This window comes from Hoplias malabaricus, chromosome 4, assembly GCF_029633855.1.
Source record: "Hoplias malabaricus isolate fHopMal1 chromosome 4, fHopMal1.hap1, whole genome shotgun sequence".
In the NCBI taxonomy this organism is placed as follows: Eukaryota; Metazoa; Chordata; class Actinopteri; order Characiformes; family Erythrinidae; genus Hoplias; species Hoplias malabaricus.
Window position 1 is genome coordinate 62,699,226 of NC_089803.1, and position 14,387 is coordinate 62,713,612.

The 14,387-nt window shown below is 37.2% G+C and overlaps 1 protein-coding gene across 2 annotated transcripts; it reads right to left on the reverse strand.

The window, feature by feature from the left end:
• Positions 1–3,239: 3,239 nt before the first annotated feature.
• mdm2 (MDM2 proto-oncogene) lies at positions 3,240–13,771 on the reverse strand. 2 transcript variants are annotated; one of them, XM_066669610.1, is made up of 12 exons: positions 13,727–13,771; positions 12,119–12,190; positions 11,747–11,821; positions 10,217–10,350; positions 9,613–9,662; positions 9,453–9,511; positions 8,913–8,976; positions 6,680–6,834; positions 6,356–6,499; positions 6,006–6,071; positions 4,874–5,251; positions 3,240–4,589 (listed from the first exon to the last, which is right to left on the reverse strand). In XM_066669610.1, the coding sequence occupies exons 2-12, from the start codon at positions 12,176–12,178 to the stop codon at positions 4,359–4,361; spliced, it is 1,416 nt and encodes a 471-aa protein (XP_066525707.1). In that variant the 5' UTR covers positions 12,179–12,190; positions 13,727–13,771; the 3' UTR covers positions 3,240–4,358. The 2 variants fall into 2 exon arrangements, with proteins under 2 accessions (XP_066525707.1, XP_066525708.1); XM_066669611.1 differs by lacking the exon at positions 13,727–13,771 and adding an exon at positions 12,282–12,551.
• Between the last annotated feature and the right edge of the window lie 616 nt (positions 13,772–14,387).

The following is a 14,387-nucleotide window of genomic DNA, read 5'->3' on the forward strand; positions in this document are numbered from 1 at the left end:
AATTTTTTTTTTAACACCAAATGGGAATTCTATTACGTTTCTTGAATTTTCTGCAAAAATCTATGTTTGACATGTAGAGTCATTGAAATGGTTTGTTGCAATGTGATTGATTGTATATAAACATTCATTCATTCATTATCTGTAAGCCCTTGTCCAGTTCAGGGTTGAGGTGGGTCCAGAGCCTACCTGGAATCATTGGGTGCAAGGTGGGAATACACCCTGGAGGGGGCTCCAGTCCTTCACAGGGCAACACACACATACATTCACTCACACACACGGACACTTTTAAGTCGCCAATCCACCTACCAACGTGTGTTTTTTGGACTGTGGGAGGAAACCGGAGCACCCGGAGGAAACCCACACAGACACGGGGAGAACACACCAACTCCTCACAGACAGTCACCCGGAGCGGGAATCGAACCCACAACCTCCAGGTTTACACATTTCTTGCATCACACATTGCATCCAAGAATAACTTGAAAATGTTTTATGCTTTAAACCAAAAAAGTCTGATTGTGGGGTATCTGTATTCATAAGTAACTTTCTGTGAGTAGTTTGCGACAGATGTGTGGTCACCAATGAGAGCCATACTCTTAAGTAACATTCTCTAAATCATGGGTCACCAATCCACAAAGGGCTGGTGTGGCTGCGGGTTTTCATTCCAACTAAGCAGGAGCACACCTGATTCCACTTGTTTGATCAACTAGTCTCCTTCTCTATTTAGGGTATGCTTCTGATTGGTTGGAATGAAAACCTGCAGCCACGCCGGACCTTTGTAGATAAGACGGGTGACCCCTGCTCTTAGTATTGCACACCAGATCACAAACTATTTACACCTTGACCATTTCATTAGGCAGGAGCGTTGGTAAAACAACAGGAAGCCCCTTTGATCTGGGCTTTCAGTTGTGTTTTTCATTCAATTAGCTACTGATACACTATGAATTAATATCCCAGAGCTCTTTAATTAGCCCCATGTTCTAGTGCAACACGTCATCATTATACAATAAAAGTATTACCAGTAACTTCCGCATGAAAGCTGAGTATCAATTTATTCTCATCTACATGAAGCAAATCTAATGATTACTCAAGTTTTGTATCTGTTCAGTGGCTAAAAGGAAGTGTCTGCTTCAGTGGAACTTTACATTGAGAGCTATAATTTCACATATACATTCAGTTGATGATTTGAGCTGTCTGAATGCATGTAAGCAGCACTGTGGTGCAACGGCAAGTTTAGTGTTTTTATTTCCCAGTGTCTGGATTTCCTCTGTGTGCTCTGGTTTCCTCCCACAGACCAAAAAAAAAACCACACTTTGGTGGACTGGCTATTCAAAAGTGTAAGTGTCCACAGGTAGGGTACACCCCAGCCACAACCCTGAGCTGGATAAGAGGCTGTTGACAATGAATGTATCAGATTTGTCATCAGGGAAGCTCTGTAGACACAGAACAGGCTGCAACATGCCTCTCAATCCTGAATGGAAAGCTCGGGTAACCTGGGGATTCTCCTCGTAACCCAGGGATAGAGTCAGCAACAAACCAGGTCCACCACCAGCTGAGCACACAACACATAGTCAATGGACAACTGTTTCCTTGACAATCATGCAGTAATAAAGCCTTGCATTCTGGGTAGGCTCCGGACCCACCGCGACACTGAACTGGATAAACGGTTACAGACAACGAATGAATGATGAAAGACTTGTTATCTCTCTCATATATTATGTGTTTGGGAATGAGAGAGATTTAGTTGTATTTAGTTGAATTTAGTAAACTATGCATGTTTTACATCCATTGCAAATGTGTTAGCAAATAAATAAACACAATTCTGAAATTTCAAATATATTGTGGTATAAGTCATACCCAGGACAAACCATAATTCAAATGCAAATGTTATCTTGTAATTTCCAAGTCATCGTTTATATTAAGTACAATGCATTGTGACATTTATTAGCAGACATTTAAACGTATGTTAACCAATAATATCTTTGAACTGCCCAGGTTTCACCATCCAATCAAGTCTCAATACGTAACACTTCCCGCACAATTACTTTTAATTAAAATTTTATGAGTACTTTTAGGAAATAACTAGTTTGTTAGATCATGTCAAAAAAGAAATCAGATTTTCAGAACCAAAACAACTACCATGCAACTAGGGATGCACCGATACCACTTTTTTCCCTTCCGATACCGATATTTCATGTTCAAGTATCTGCCGATACCGAGTACCAATACCAACTCTATTTATCTTACTAGATAGGTGCCTATAAAGCCAGATATGTATGCTGCTATACTTAGACTTCATTTTGTTAAAGCAGTGTTCTGTATCGCTAAAAAGATATAAGCTTGAATGAACAACATTTACTTTTTATTAACTGCATATTAAAAATATTTAAAGTTTCAGAGCCATGAAAAAAACAGCTATTCCCACAATGCAGTAACAAGGACAAATAGGAAGAGTCTAGGCTGACTGAACAGCTGTTTACACTGTCCTGAGGATATTTGTCACGACTGTGAAATGCACTTTAAGGACTGCTGCTGATCTGTGTTAGTGTGCTTCTTTGAGGTTGCTTGAATGAAGGCAGTGTTCTTTGGCATGCCTTAAGCTGGAGTTACACTACGTGACTTTTAGCCCAGTTCTAAATATTTTTGCCTCGAAATTGTGTTTCAGACCAGTTTTTGAACGAGTCCCTTCAACAGCCAATGAGAACAGAGCACAGAACGTAAACAAAGTCGCGTGGAGTGGAGCGCTATAGCGGAGGGCGGATTGAACGGTAAAACTACAGCATATTACATAATTCTGGATGCACATGTCCCGAAATAACGAGTATTACCTGTAGGAGAACACAGTCAGCCACAAAATACACGAGTTGTGTGTTTGGTTGGGGAGTTTGGGGTCGTGTGTGTGTGTGTGTGTGTTAAAATGGACAAAAACAGTCGAGTGGTGTGAAATATCTGCTTCATGGGGTGAGTCCTGAAAAGTGCCCTGTGTACTACATGTAGGAAATAGTGAGTAGTGGGCCATTTCAAACACACCTATGGTGTCAGTGCTCTCTGTAGTCGATACCGATACTGTGTTTAAGTGCGGGATCGGTGCCGATACCGAAAGTCTCCAAAACAAATGATGCCCTTAGTAAATGAAATAAACCAGATTTTGGATCCTTAAACAGAGTTGCAAAATGATTTGGGAATCATCACTTCACCAAAGAAAGAAAAAAATGACCACACGTTAGGCTGATATTTTAAGGGACACTGCACTAAAACAGCATTTTATTCATCACTTTAACTCAATTTATTTGCAAACCTACAGGAATAAATGACATCAGGGAATAGTATTAGTAACTCTTATCCTGGTAGATTTAGATTTAGTCAGTTTCCATATCTTATAAATGTTTATGCATCAGCATTGGCATAAATGTGCATCCCATTAACTAAAGCCAGAAACTATTTTATTGTGAAAGATAAATACAACAGCCTCTACCTTTCTGGGAAGTAGATGCTGGGACATTTCTGTCAGGATGTTATGGCACTGGCCCAGGACTAAAATATTGGCTGTATCTTCATCACATTAGAGAACAGCTCAACTGCTCCACAAGCCCAGTGCTGTGGGGCTTCACACAACTCTAGGCAACACCAGACACTCAACATGGTGATATTATGTTCAGCTGATCTACAGAATGTTGTTTCATTTAATGCTTTTCTTGGAATTTTATACAAATTATGTCCACAATAGGAAAACACAAAGTACATGAATTCCCCAATTATACAAGGCGTTGAGCATATAGTGTAAAATAAATACATGACGCTCAATCTTATATGACAGCAAACTTGCTGAATTTAAGCAATATCCGGAGTGAACATCGGTCTGTGCAATACAGGAGTGCAAGAGAACTTCATATTCAACAGATACTAAATATACGTCTTCAGATCTTCCAAAATATGTACAAGGAACTTTTAATTTGGAACATCTTTGCCTAACATAAATTAACTGTGCAATCTTTGGCAAGTAAAAATTAATATCACTCCAAATGGTTATTCACACTACAGTAAGAATTTCTATACAAAGAAATTATATTTATACACACATTTACACAAATAAGATAACTGCTGTGCACTTTAATTTAAAGATAAAAATGAAAAATTATTTTTATATTCCATCCAGTTTAAACAATCTAATAATTCACTGCAGAAAGTTATTAAGGCACTGCAGTATATGTACGTTAATTTAACGCAAATATGCAATGTGTTTTTTTTTTTCTCTTTAGTTTTTTTTAAATGTTTTATTAATTTAAATTATTTATGTGTGTGGGGGGAGAAGGGATGAGGAAATTTGAGGTAATCTGTGCCTTTTGATCCACGTTTTCCCATCAGCTGACATATGTGAGTACAACTGACTGGATAGGCTCTCTGCAGACAGGACAGAGTTTGTTGCGGTTCTTTAGCTTCTTGGCGCAAGTGTAGCAAGCCATTAGGTGTCCGGTTTTGCCGTGGACGATGCAGCCATTTTTGGGGCGACTCTGACAGATAACGCAGGGCTCAAGGCAGGTGGCAGGAAGACAGGCTTCAATGCTGTTAAAGCGTTCCAGCTCAGGGGTTTCCTAGCGAAAAAATTATAAAAAATTGTATTACTCAAGTGTGCTTTACAACTGCAAACATTAACAGTTGTTACTAAACATAAATATAAACCCATTTACAAGACACACAACACAGTTCCCCAGATGGCAAGGATAAAACTCTCAGGGCCACAACATTTGCAGACAACAATTGTTAAATGTACAATGCAAACAAGCATTCTTACACAGTACACAAACACACACCCTTCTTCTGGAATTTCCCCTGGGGATCAATAAAGTATCTATCTATCTATCTATCTATCACCCACCTCTTGGCTGTTAATTTGTGAGGATGAGGTTGAGGGCTGGGAGGAGGAGAGACTGGTGCTCTGAGAGTCTAATGATGCTGTTGCTGCTTCTACTGTGGTCTCATCTCTGCTGGAGGCAGAGGTTCGAGAGAACTTTCCATCTGGCTCATCCACTCCTTCATCCAGATCATGGGAGGGCGAGGATTGACTGGAGGGCAGAGGTTTGGCTTCTGAGGTGGTGCTAAGGCTGGTAATATCTGCAGCAATGTTGGTTTGGGTGATGTTCTCAGAGCAGAGGTTCATTTCTGGAAGCCAACCTGGACGCACCTTCCAGCAGCTTTTACAGTGTCGAGGGAGAGGAGGATTCAGTTGCTCACACTCAGAGCACTTCCAGTAGTCCTAAGAAAACGCAGAACATTAAGATTGCGCTTCAGTTATTACTGGACATGCAACTTCTTGTCCAATGGAACACACTACTCCAGTGGTGGGTGACCATGTTGGCTGGATGCTCTCTCCTTGCCGTACTCTCGCTACACCAGCAGCTGAATGTCTATCAATATCTATGTTCCACTTGTTAAGCTTGCTTATGCCTCATCTCATAAAAACAAGGCCACATACCAGGAGCAAGTAAAGTAGCTGATGTCATGGTGTGGAATTAACAAACTTGAGCTGAACGTACTAAAACTTTGGAAGTGATCACTGATTTCAAAATTAAATTCAACCCACTACTCTCACTTGAATACATGGCACCATAGTCATTCACTCATTCATTGTCCAGTTCAGGGGAGCGGTGGGTCCCGAGCCTACCCGGAATACAAGTACAACAGCTCCACTTTAAAGAACTATCATATCATCCATCACTGTTTTTTCTGTGTGTTAAAAATCAGTGATCCTTAAGGTAAGAGATTTCACTTCCCAAATATTTGTCCATATATCTGCTCATGAAACAGATAAAATAAAATAGAATAATGGAAAATACATTAGACATTACATGTAATGCATGTAACCAGCAAATTGTATTCATCAAGATTTAATGTATGTATAAAGTATTCATTAATATGTAGACATACAAATTAATAATTAAAAAAAAAATATATATTTTTTTTCACTAGATTAAAACTGGATATAAAATATTAAAAATTTGCCAACATACTGCCTCAGTGATCTCAGGATCTTCATCAAATGAATCTTCTTCTGTAAAGATTGTGACCTCATATACCTATGTCAAAAAATAAAAAATAAAATAAAAATAATCAATAAATATATATATAAAAAAAAGAACATAATGGAACAGCTGATATTAGAAGAACATTTAGATGCAAGATACTGCATGAATTTGCACTCCATTACCACAAGAGGGAGCGATGTGCTTTGTTCAATCCATTCATTTCAAGTAAGTTAATCACACATAAATTTAAATGTAGAAATCTGTATTTGTGGTATTCTATATTTTAGAAAAATTCTGGTCTATTTTAACTGCACTACAGAACTGAGAGCTGAGACCTCGTCTTCCCCCGGCACAGTCTCGACATCACTCTCGCTGTAGGTGTCCGAATCAATGGACTCCACCTCAAACTCCACGCTGAAGTTATCAGAGTCAGAATCTTCACCTTCTTCACTTTCCTCACTGTGAGATATACCTACATCCTGTGGAGCACAAAAACACTGGTTAGACATATTTATGGCATGCCATGAATCCAAAGAGACTAAAGCACGTAAACAAAAAGAATAAAACAATAACACGAATCATGCAATATCCTCAGATCGCTTTTTATACTTAGTTACTTTTTAAAGATAAACCTATTAAAAGTACAGTCAAATACTAACCAGATTGCTTAGTGAGCCTGAAGATTCGCTGCTTCCTCTCTCTCTGTGCAGTCCTTCAATCACACACCACGACAAACTATCGTCGAACGTCAGTGAGAAGCTGTCTGATTTGTGCCTCTTCCGTTGCTCGCTGCTTTCATCCTCTGCTGAGAAAACTGTGAAACATGATCAAATGTAAAACTCGTGGAGAAAAAAAAAATACTTTCATCAAGAAACACAACCTGAAACAGTATTACACGAGAAGAAAACAACACAACTCTATGTGGAAACAGTAATGAGTTCTCCCAGACCAAGCTCATCTCAGATGGTCACATAAGGCAGTAGAAACTTGTGCGGTGGTCAAAGGAGCCCATTTTTCGTTTTCATTATTTAAACAAAAAGGACTTTGCGCTTTCTGATCTTTTTTTTAATTATCAACAGGACCATCCAGATTTTCTCAGCGATAGTGCAAGAGCCAACATCTCTCGTCGTATGGAGGCATCTCAGTGACCAAGATGATGTCTTAAACTTGGAAATCCAAGTTTTTTTTTTTCAATAAGTATATTCCAGGCCTCGTTCTGTTTGTGCTACAACAACATGGCTGTGTGGATGCAGAATGTGTTCTCAAGTTGTCTGTTTGCAGCCCAGATTTCTTTTATAGCATGGAGAGTCAGACAATAGCAACCATAGACTGTTGAGCAGCTAAAGTTTTGTGTCAAGCAAGAGTACAAATATTCCACTTGCAAAACTTTAACAATCACTAACCTCAGTTCTTAAAATGATTAAACAGTGTAATTAAACACAGCTTTCAGAGGATCAGACAATAAATAGACTGCCAAACACTGAAAAACATGAACCAAGGCGAAGATATTGCCCAATCCCTGTTTATAGACAGGTAATATCAACTGTAGATGGACCTGACTCTAAATTCATGAGATCACTAACTGCATGAAAGCACACTAACATTTTTATTCACTGTTTGAATGAAACTCAAACTTTAGCCACATACAAACTGTTTTATTTCACCTTCAAAAACACAGAGCTTCTTAATGTAAACATATTAGAGAACAGTGTTTCCCCACAATCGTAGATGCTGCCTTTAAATTAAGCTTGAAGAAGACTAACATATTGCAGAATCTTTTTATACGACATTTTAATGTCCCAATTAATTCTAAAAGTATTAGAATGGTGCTCCAAAATAGCTGGAAAACTTTGGGGGAAGAACGACCCAGCATATTTCCCTTTAGGGGTATTTTATTTACGTAACTCTTCCTAAAATGCTACCTTCCGAAACTTGCTATATGCTAAAATGTTGCCTAAGCACACGTGAGGATGATAAACTAATTTAATTTCTCATTTGTTAGAACCTACTAATCATAAACATCATTATAAACAACAGTATGAACTTCTGTTCCTAATGTGCACAAATGCTGTGACAATTGCTTAAAGCAATGACAGTTTGTAAATTGTGCCTCACATAAGGTTACAAGTAGCCGCCTGATAAAACAGGCTGCCGTTTGTGTGGATGGCTACAGCTTGGGAACGAGCCACTGTAGAGAAACAGCCTTCTGAGCCACATCCTCCACTGCCCCCAGAACTCTGTGTCCTTTTCAGCTAATGGGTGGCTGTGCACCGAGATAAAGAGGGCAGTCATTAGAAGTGCCACATGTTGCCCACACATGTTCTTTTCTCTTGGGTGAGGGAGCCGACACACACACACTGAGTGAACTGTCAAAAATTCACAAGCACCAGGGCCTTAACTCAAATCAAAATCTAAAAATGTCTAAACATAGAAATGCTGATCTTGGATAAGGTTTTCCAATTTCCTTTTTGCAAAGAAGGAATCAATGTAATCAGCATTTTTACAGCCCATTAGATGACACCAGTGTTTAGAGCTGGATGGGAACAAAAATGTATCCTATCCTAAACACGTGATTGACTAGGGAAGAAATTTAGACTTTACAACTATGTCACTCCTACACTAAGGCTCTGACACTGAACTTTAATTTTAACTGATGCTGCATTTCTCTTCATGTTACCTGGTACAAATACTGCTAAACAACACAGTGGGTATCAGGAAAAGGCAGACAAGTAATTGTGGCCAATCTGAACATTTGGTTCCATTACTAAAATGTTTACTAGAGCTGCCGGTATTTGTCAAAACATACATAAACAACAGTTTCTACATGCTCTGTATCATCATTATACTTTCTCTCTGGTGCCTGTGTGTGGTTTTTTTTATGTGTATGCTCACCAGGATCACTGTTTCTCCGTCTTCTTCTCTGCTGTTGTTGCACTGAGGTAGATGAATTTGTCTCCTGGATCAGATAAGCAAGATTCAGTCAAGCCACTGGAGGCCTAAATAGAACTGGTGAAGTGCTACAAAACTCATTCAACACAAGTCTTTCAGTGTTATGCTATTTTAGGGAGCCAGTGGATCTGATTTTGCTCTGGAGAGTGATGTTAAATTAGGAGAGAAAAACAGCTAATTATAAAAATTAAGGTAAAACACGCATTAAAAAGTCTATCCTGCAGGGATGAACATTAAGACACATGCCTGTAAGAAGTAAATATAGAACAGTAATCGCTCCACAAATCCAAAAGGTATGCTAAATCACTGCACAGATGTTATAATAATATAAATATTGCAAGAAAAGGATGTTTCGAAAACATTTAGGTAGGATCATTTTGAACAGCTAAATTAGAATGGGGCATGTTTGTTAATGTGACAATTGATTTAAATGTGTAGATTTTGTGATGTTGTTCCTGTTATTAGGATTGTTTGTTTTCTTACCTCTGACCCTCGGTCAGGTTCAGTTCGACTCCTGGGTTCTGCAAGGTCTGACTGAGACTCTGAAAGAATAAAAAAAAAAAAAAGACATCTGATAAATAACATGTTGAAAAAAAGGGAATACTTACAGCACTAAAATGAAGTACAATCATATTGTTTATACCTGGGTTTTTCACTGCTATGAGGTTTTTGGAAATCATTGCAAACAAAATACTGGAGGAGGAAAAAAAACAAAGACTAATAATTTGCATCTTGAAATTTTTCAGTTTCATTTAATGTAAACGCAGCTGTAAACGAAAAAGCAAGTTTCATTAAAACAAATATTTTAACCACTTTACATACAGCATGTTTAAAATGAACTATCCCATAAACCTGAATCAATATCTAAAGGAGCTGAAGGTATTATAAGGCATTAAAGCAGCAACCGGTCCACTTAGTCTTCACTTGTTATAGAGACTACCAGTGGTTTGGATGTGTCTGTGTTTCTGTGCTAAATCTACATTGGATGTGCAAACTGATTGTATCGTATTCTACAAAAAAATAATCACTGTCATAAATATGGTTTGTTAATTTTGGTGATAATAAAGATGTGATTGTCCTTACCACAAAAAAAAAAAGAAAAGAAAGACGACCACTTGTAGTTTTAAACTGCCCCAACCTACATTGCCTAGAGATATAAGCAGCTGTTCCTGTCTTTCAGTGAGAACTTCATAGCAGATTGGCATTTTATTTTTTTCACACTTTCAGTGACAAGCTTTTAAACTCACCGTGGTTCTTTTACAGAGAAGCTTGTGAGTCCCAACACAGTGCCAAGAGCATCGTTGCCACAGTACACGATGTGCTGCTGCTGCTTATCATACAACTCCTTGCTCATGATGTACTTACCGAGGTAAAACATGACCTGCAAGGAGACAAATAGAAAAACATGAACACAAGAGAGGCTAATTAGCAATGTGAGAGACAAAAAAAAATACAGTCCTGATTACAGAAACAGATCAAATACATAACTGCATAAGGATGTACAAACACTTAAAACTACTGATACGTTCAAAAGGAAAAGGTGTCAGCAAAAGCATGAAATGAGAACACTAGAGGCAAAATGGGAACTAGCTTAATTATAGACCACAAATAAAAAGGGGATAATTCTAGACTGCAGTCAGGAACCCAGGGAGACACTGCAATCTCAATTCACACTACAGTCTAAACATAATAAAAAAAACTTAAACAATTAAACTGTATAAACATCTTACTGATTAAGAAAACCAAGTGTAATATAAAACAATTTACTTACTAACTTAGATTGTGAAACCTTTAAGAAACAGCTACACAAACTCTATTTTGCATAAATTGATGCAGTTTTATTTATATGATTTTTAGTTGCTTGCTTTTGTTATTCAGGATTTAGTGCATTACAGTGTGTGATTTGTGTAATTAATACTCTAGTAGGGTCACCCTTTGGACACAGTTATTTATGATTCTACATCTAAACATTCCATCAAGAAAAATGCTTCTCTATCTATTTATACAATGCTTGCTATTTTACACATTCATTGTAATTTAACATTATTTTTTAATTCCTATCCATGTTAAAACCAATTAAAAGGATTACTCAAATGCACTATCCACTCTAGAGACTCATAAAAGAGAACTGTGGTTAACACAGGAATAATATTTTCCAGTAAAACATACCACAGTAAAATGAGTCACAGTGACACATCAACTTTATAATCTGGACTGGCCAATCACAAACGGTCTCCTTTAAACTATTCAAAATTATTCAAAATATTACTTGGTACACAGAGCACAAAAAGATAAGATTCTTAAGTTCTGGCCTCATTCAGACAGCAAATAAAGAACTTTAAAATAACGAAACTGAAAGTATGAGAAGTATAAAAGTATTAAAAAAAAAAAAAAGTTGACAACATTACAAGGACACGCCCGTGAAATGATCAAAGATAATACACGAGTGAACTAGTTTAAAGATTGGTAACCGAAACTATAGAGAAGTGTTTTCTACATACACAGCACAAATTCACCTTGTGTGAAACGTACACTACATGAAGTTTAACAAACCAAGCACCAGATGATTATGATGTTATCTTATTTGAACGTATAAGCAATAGCCACAAGAAAATCACCCTGCTGCCTCAATGTAAGGTCAGCTTTTAAGATATTAAGTTGCATCTGAAAATAGGCTTTACCCTGCTGATTAATCTGTGCAGAGCCTAGGCTTAGACGTTATACAGGTGTAATAGGAGAACAGACAGGTAAAAGCTGTTAGGAGCCCCTCCTCATACCTCCTTCAAGGTGAATACATCCTTGTCTGCACCTGCATCTTTTAAGAGGTTTAGCAATTGCACTGTCGGTCTTACCTGAAAGGTAAAAAAAGAAAAACCTTAAGTTTCACATCAAACATACAAGAAAACTTTATACTGCTATATACTTCTTTAACAAAAATAAAAGAAGCTTAACAAAAACAAAGTTATAAAGATTCAACAAAAACATAAGTTTAAAATAAAAATACCCTGCTAAATCCTAATAAAACTACAAGAAACTCTGACAAATACATAAACTGAAATCATATTCAGAATCACAAGAGACCTCAGACTTTCAAGAATGTATGCCAAACCGAAAATGAAAAAAATAAATAAAGTATCACTTTTACTCACCAGTTTCTCGTTGTCAATCTTGTTGATCTGGGAACTGCTTAAACAACTCTCTGTTGCCATTTTAATAATTATCTAGAGTTAAAAACAAAATTTAAGCAAATTACAACCACCATCAAAACCTGTATAAGATTAGCCATGAAAGTGTAAAATGAACAAACATTACCTAAATAAATAGAGGTAATTCTAAACTGTGCTATAGACTCTTCATCTGTACACTGTACATAAAGTGCATGGGTTCAGAAAGAAGCGAAGTAAGCTTTCTGCTGCTGATTTAAATAGACCTGCAGAGACATGTCAGGACTAGCAGGAGTCGCGTATGTGTAAGGCGGAGAACAGCTGACATGTTCGAGCATGACTGGATCAGCGCAGGGAGTCACCTAGTGGCGGAGCAGCACCAGCGCACGCCCTTAGATACATGTCCGGACATGTTCTTTACACACTGCGCTGGGGACATTGTGTAACTCAGAGAGCGGGAGTCTGACTCAATGGAGCACGTTTAACGCCATTTAACATCTCAGCAAATATTTAGGAAACAAGTGGTCCAATCCTGCCTAACTGGATCTATCACTGGACACAAAATCCTGACGATGAAATTATTTTAAAATGGTGCTTTGCAGCTACACATTCTTCACGTCTTCGGGGTTTTATTTCATGTGGCGGTGCATTATGAGCTACATTTTTTTTTTCTTTACTAAAAGTTGATGATTGTGACTTTCAGTAAAAGGGAACTATTATCTTCATGTATAGTCTGATCATTTACAAATTATATTAATGTCGTGTCTATATTATCGCTATATCATCTGTAATATAATACTAATTAATACAATTATAGCTCATATATATATTACATTGACATCACTAATATTCCCTAATCCTCAGCTGGTAAAAAGCAGCAATTTATAAGAAAGGAAAAGTCTAAAGTCCACGATTAAAAAGTAAACCTAGTGAATTAATATTTCATATTCCTGAAAATTAACTTGAACATATTTCAACAATAATAACTATATTCCAGTTTAAACCTAAAACAGCAGCTGCACGATTGAGAAAGAATGGCAACTGTTGGGAAACGACAGCTGAAAAGTTAACGTATTGAAAGACTCAAGAAAAAGTAGAGAACGCATTTTACACGGATGCTAGATAGATACACAGATAGCACTACCTAGATAAATAGACTTAATCATTAGGCAAAGTGCAGTTTTTCATAGTAAACACAAACGCCATTTAAAGTATAAATAACCTCCATTAAATGTGTAGCTACATTTGTGAAATGCCGCTGATATCATGTTTCTTGGGCATCCCTTCATTAAATACTTTCTACGGTTTTCCTACAACGCAAATTATAACGTTATCTCAGCTGAGAAGAGTCCGCCTTCCCTCCCTCGTGCTAAGGGACTCTTTGTCCAGCGTTGTGCTGAGGAAACACCGTGGCTACAACAGGCCTCACCGCTTGCCTAGCTTAGTTTATTCTGTTTAGCTCCCCTTCCACCGCTCCCGACAAGAATTAAGCAGCAGATAACGACTTTAAATCTAAAAACGACATTCAGAATGTTAACGTTTCTCGAAACTCAAAAAGAAACACTTTATAAAACTGAAACAGCAGTTTCTCACCTCCACTCCTGGACAGTCTCAGCATACACCACTACAACGCCCTCTATAGGACCGTTACTATAACAACACATTTGCAAAATATTTAAACAATAACAGCAATGAATAATATATGTACACTATTTAAAATAATAAAAAATAACAAAAAGTAACAAAAATAGTTTACGTATTTTAATAATTTGATACCACATCCAGAAGTTTATTTTTTGTAAAATAAAATTCTGTGAACTAATTATCATTAACATTTCAATGACAAATATACACTGAAATGATTCACTGTGCTTTGGCTAACCAATTTTTTTATTTTTTATTTATTTTATTATTATTATTATTATTATTAATTTTGTTAAAAAAACAACTAATTTAAGGGTTTGAGTGCTGATGTCTGTAGCATATAGGTTATGGAATATCAGTATATAAAATGCATAAAAGTAGCATCCACGGGTATTTACCAACAAACATGGGTCACCATGTGATTACTAAACCTTGTCAGGTAGTGGTGAAATTTCTCACTGTAAGTTTTTTGCAAGTAAATTACATTTCCATCTACCCCTGATACCAAGAAAACAGCTGGCCACTGCTAGTCCAATGAGGGCAAAGTTGAAGGTCAATTGCCATTTTGGCAGGTCACATATTGTTAAAATCAATTTTTGACAAATTGTCA

Bases quoted from the DNA above. Each gene is read 5' to 3' on its own strand.
- mdm2 (XM_066669610.1), bottom strand. From the start codon at position 12,178: ATGGCAACAGAGAGTTGTTTAAGCAGTTCCCAGATCAACAAGATTGAC. The intron at 10,351-11,746 runs GTATGAGGAGGG...GTCTCCTTGCAG, and splicing joins ATGTATTCACCTTGAAGGAG to GTCATGTTTTACCTCGGTAA. The intron at 6,072-6,355 runs GTCTCAGCTCTC...TTTTTGACATAG, and splicing joins CTGTGCCGGGGGAAGACGAG to GTATATGAGGTCACAATCTT.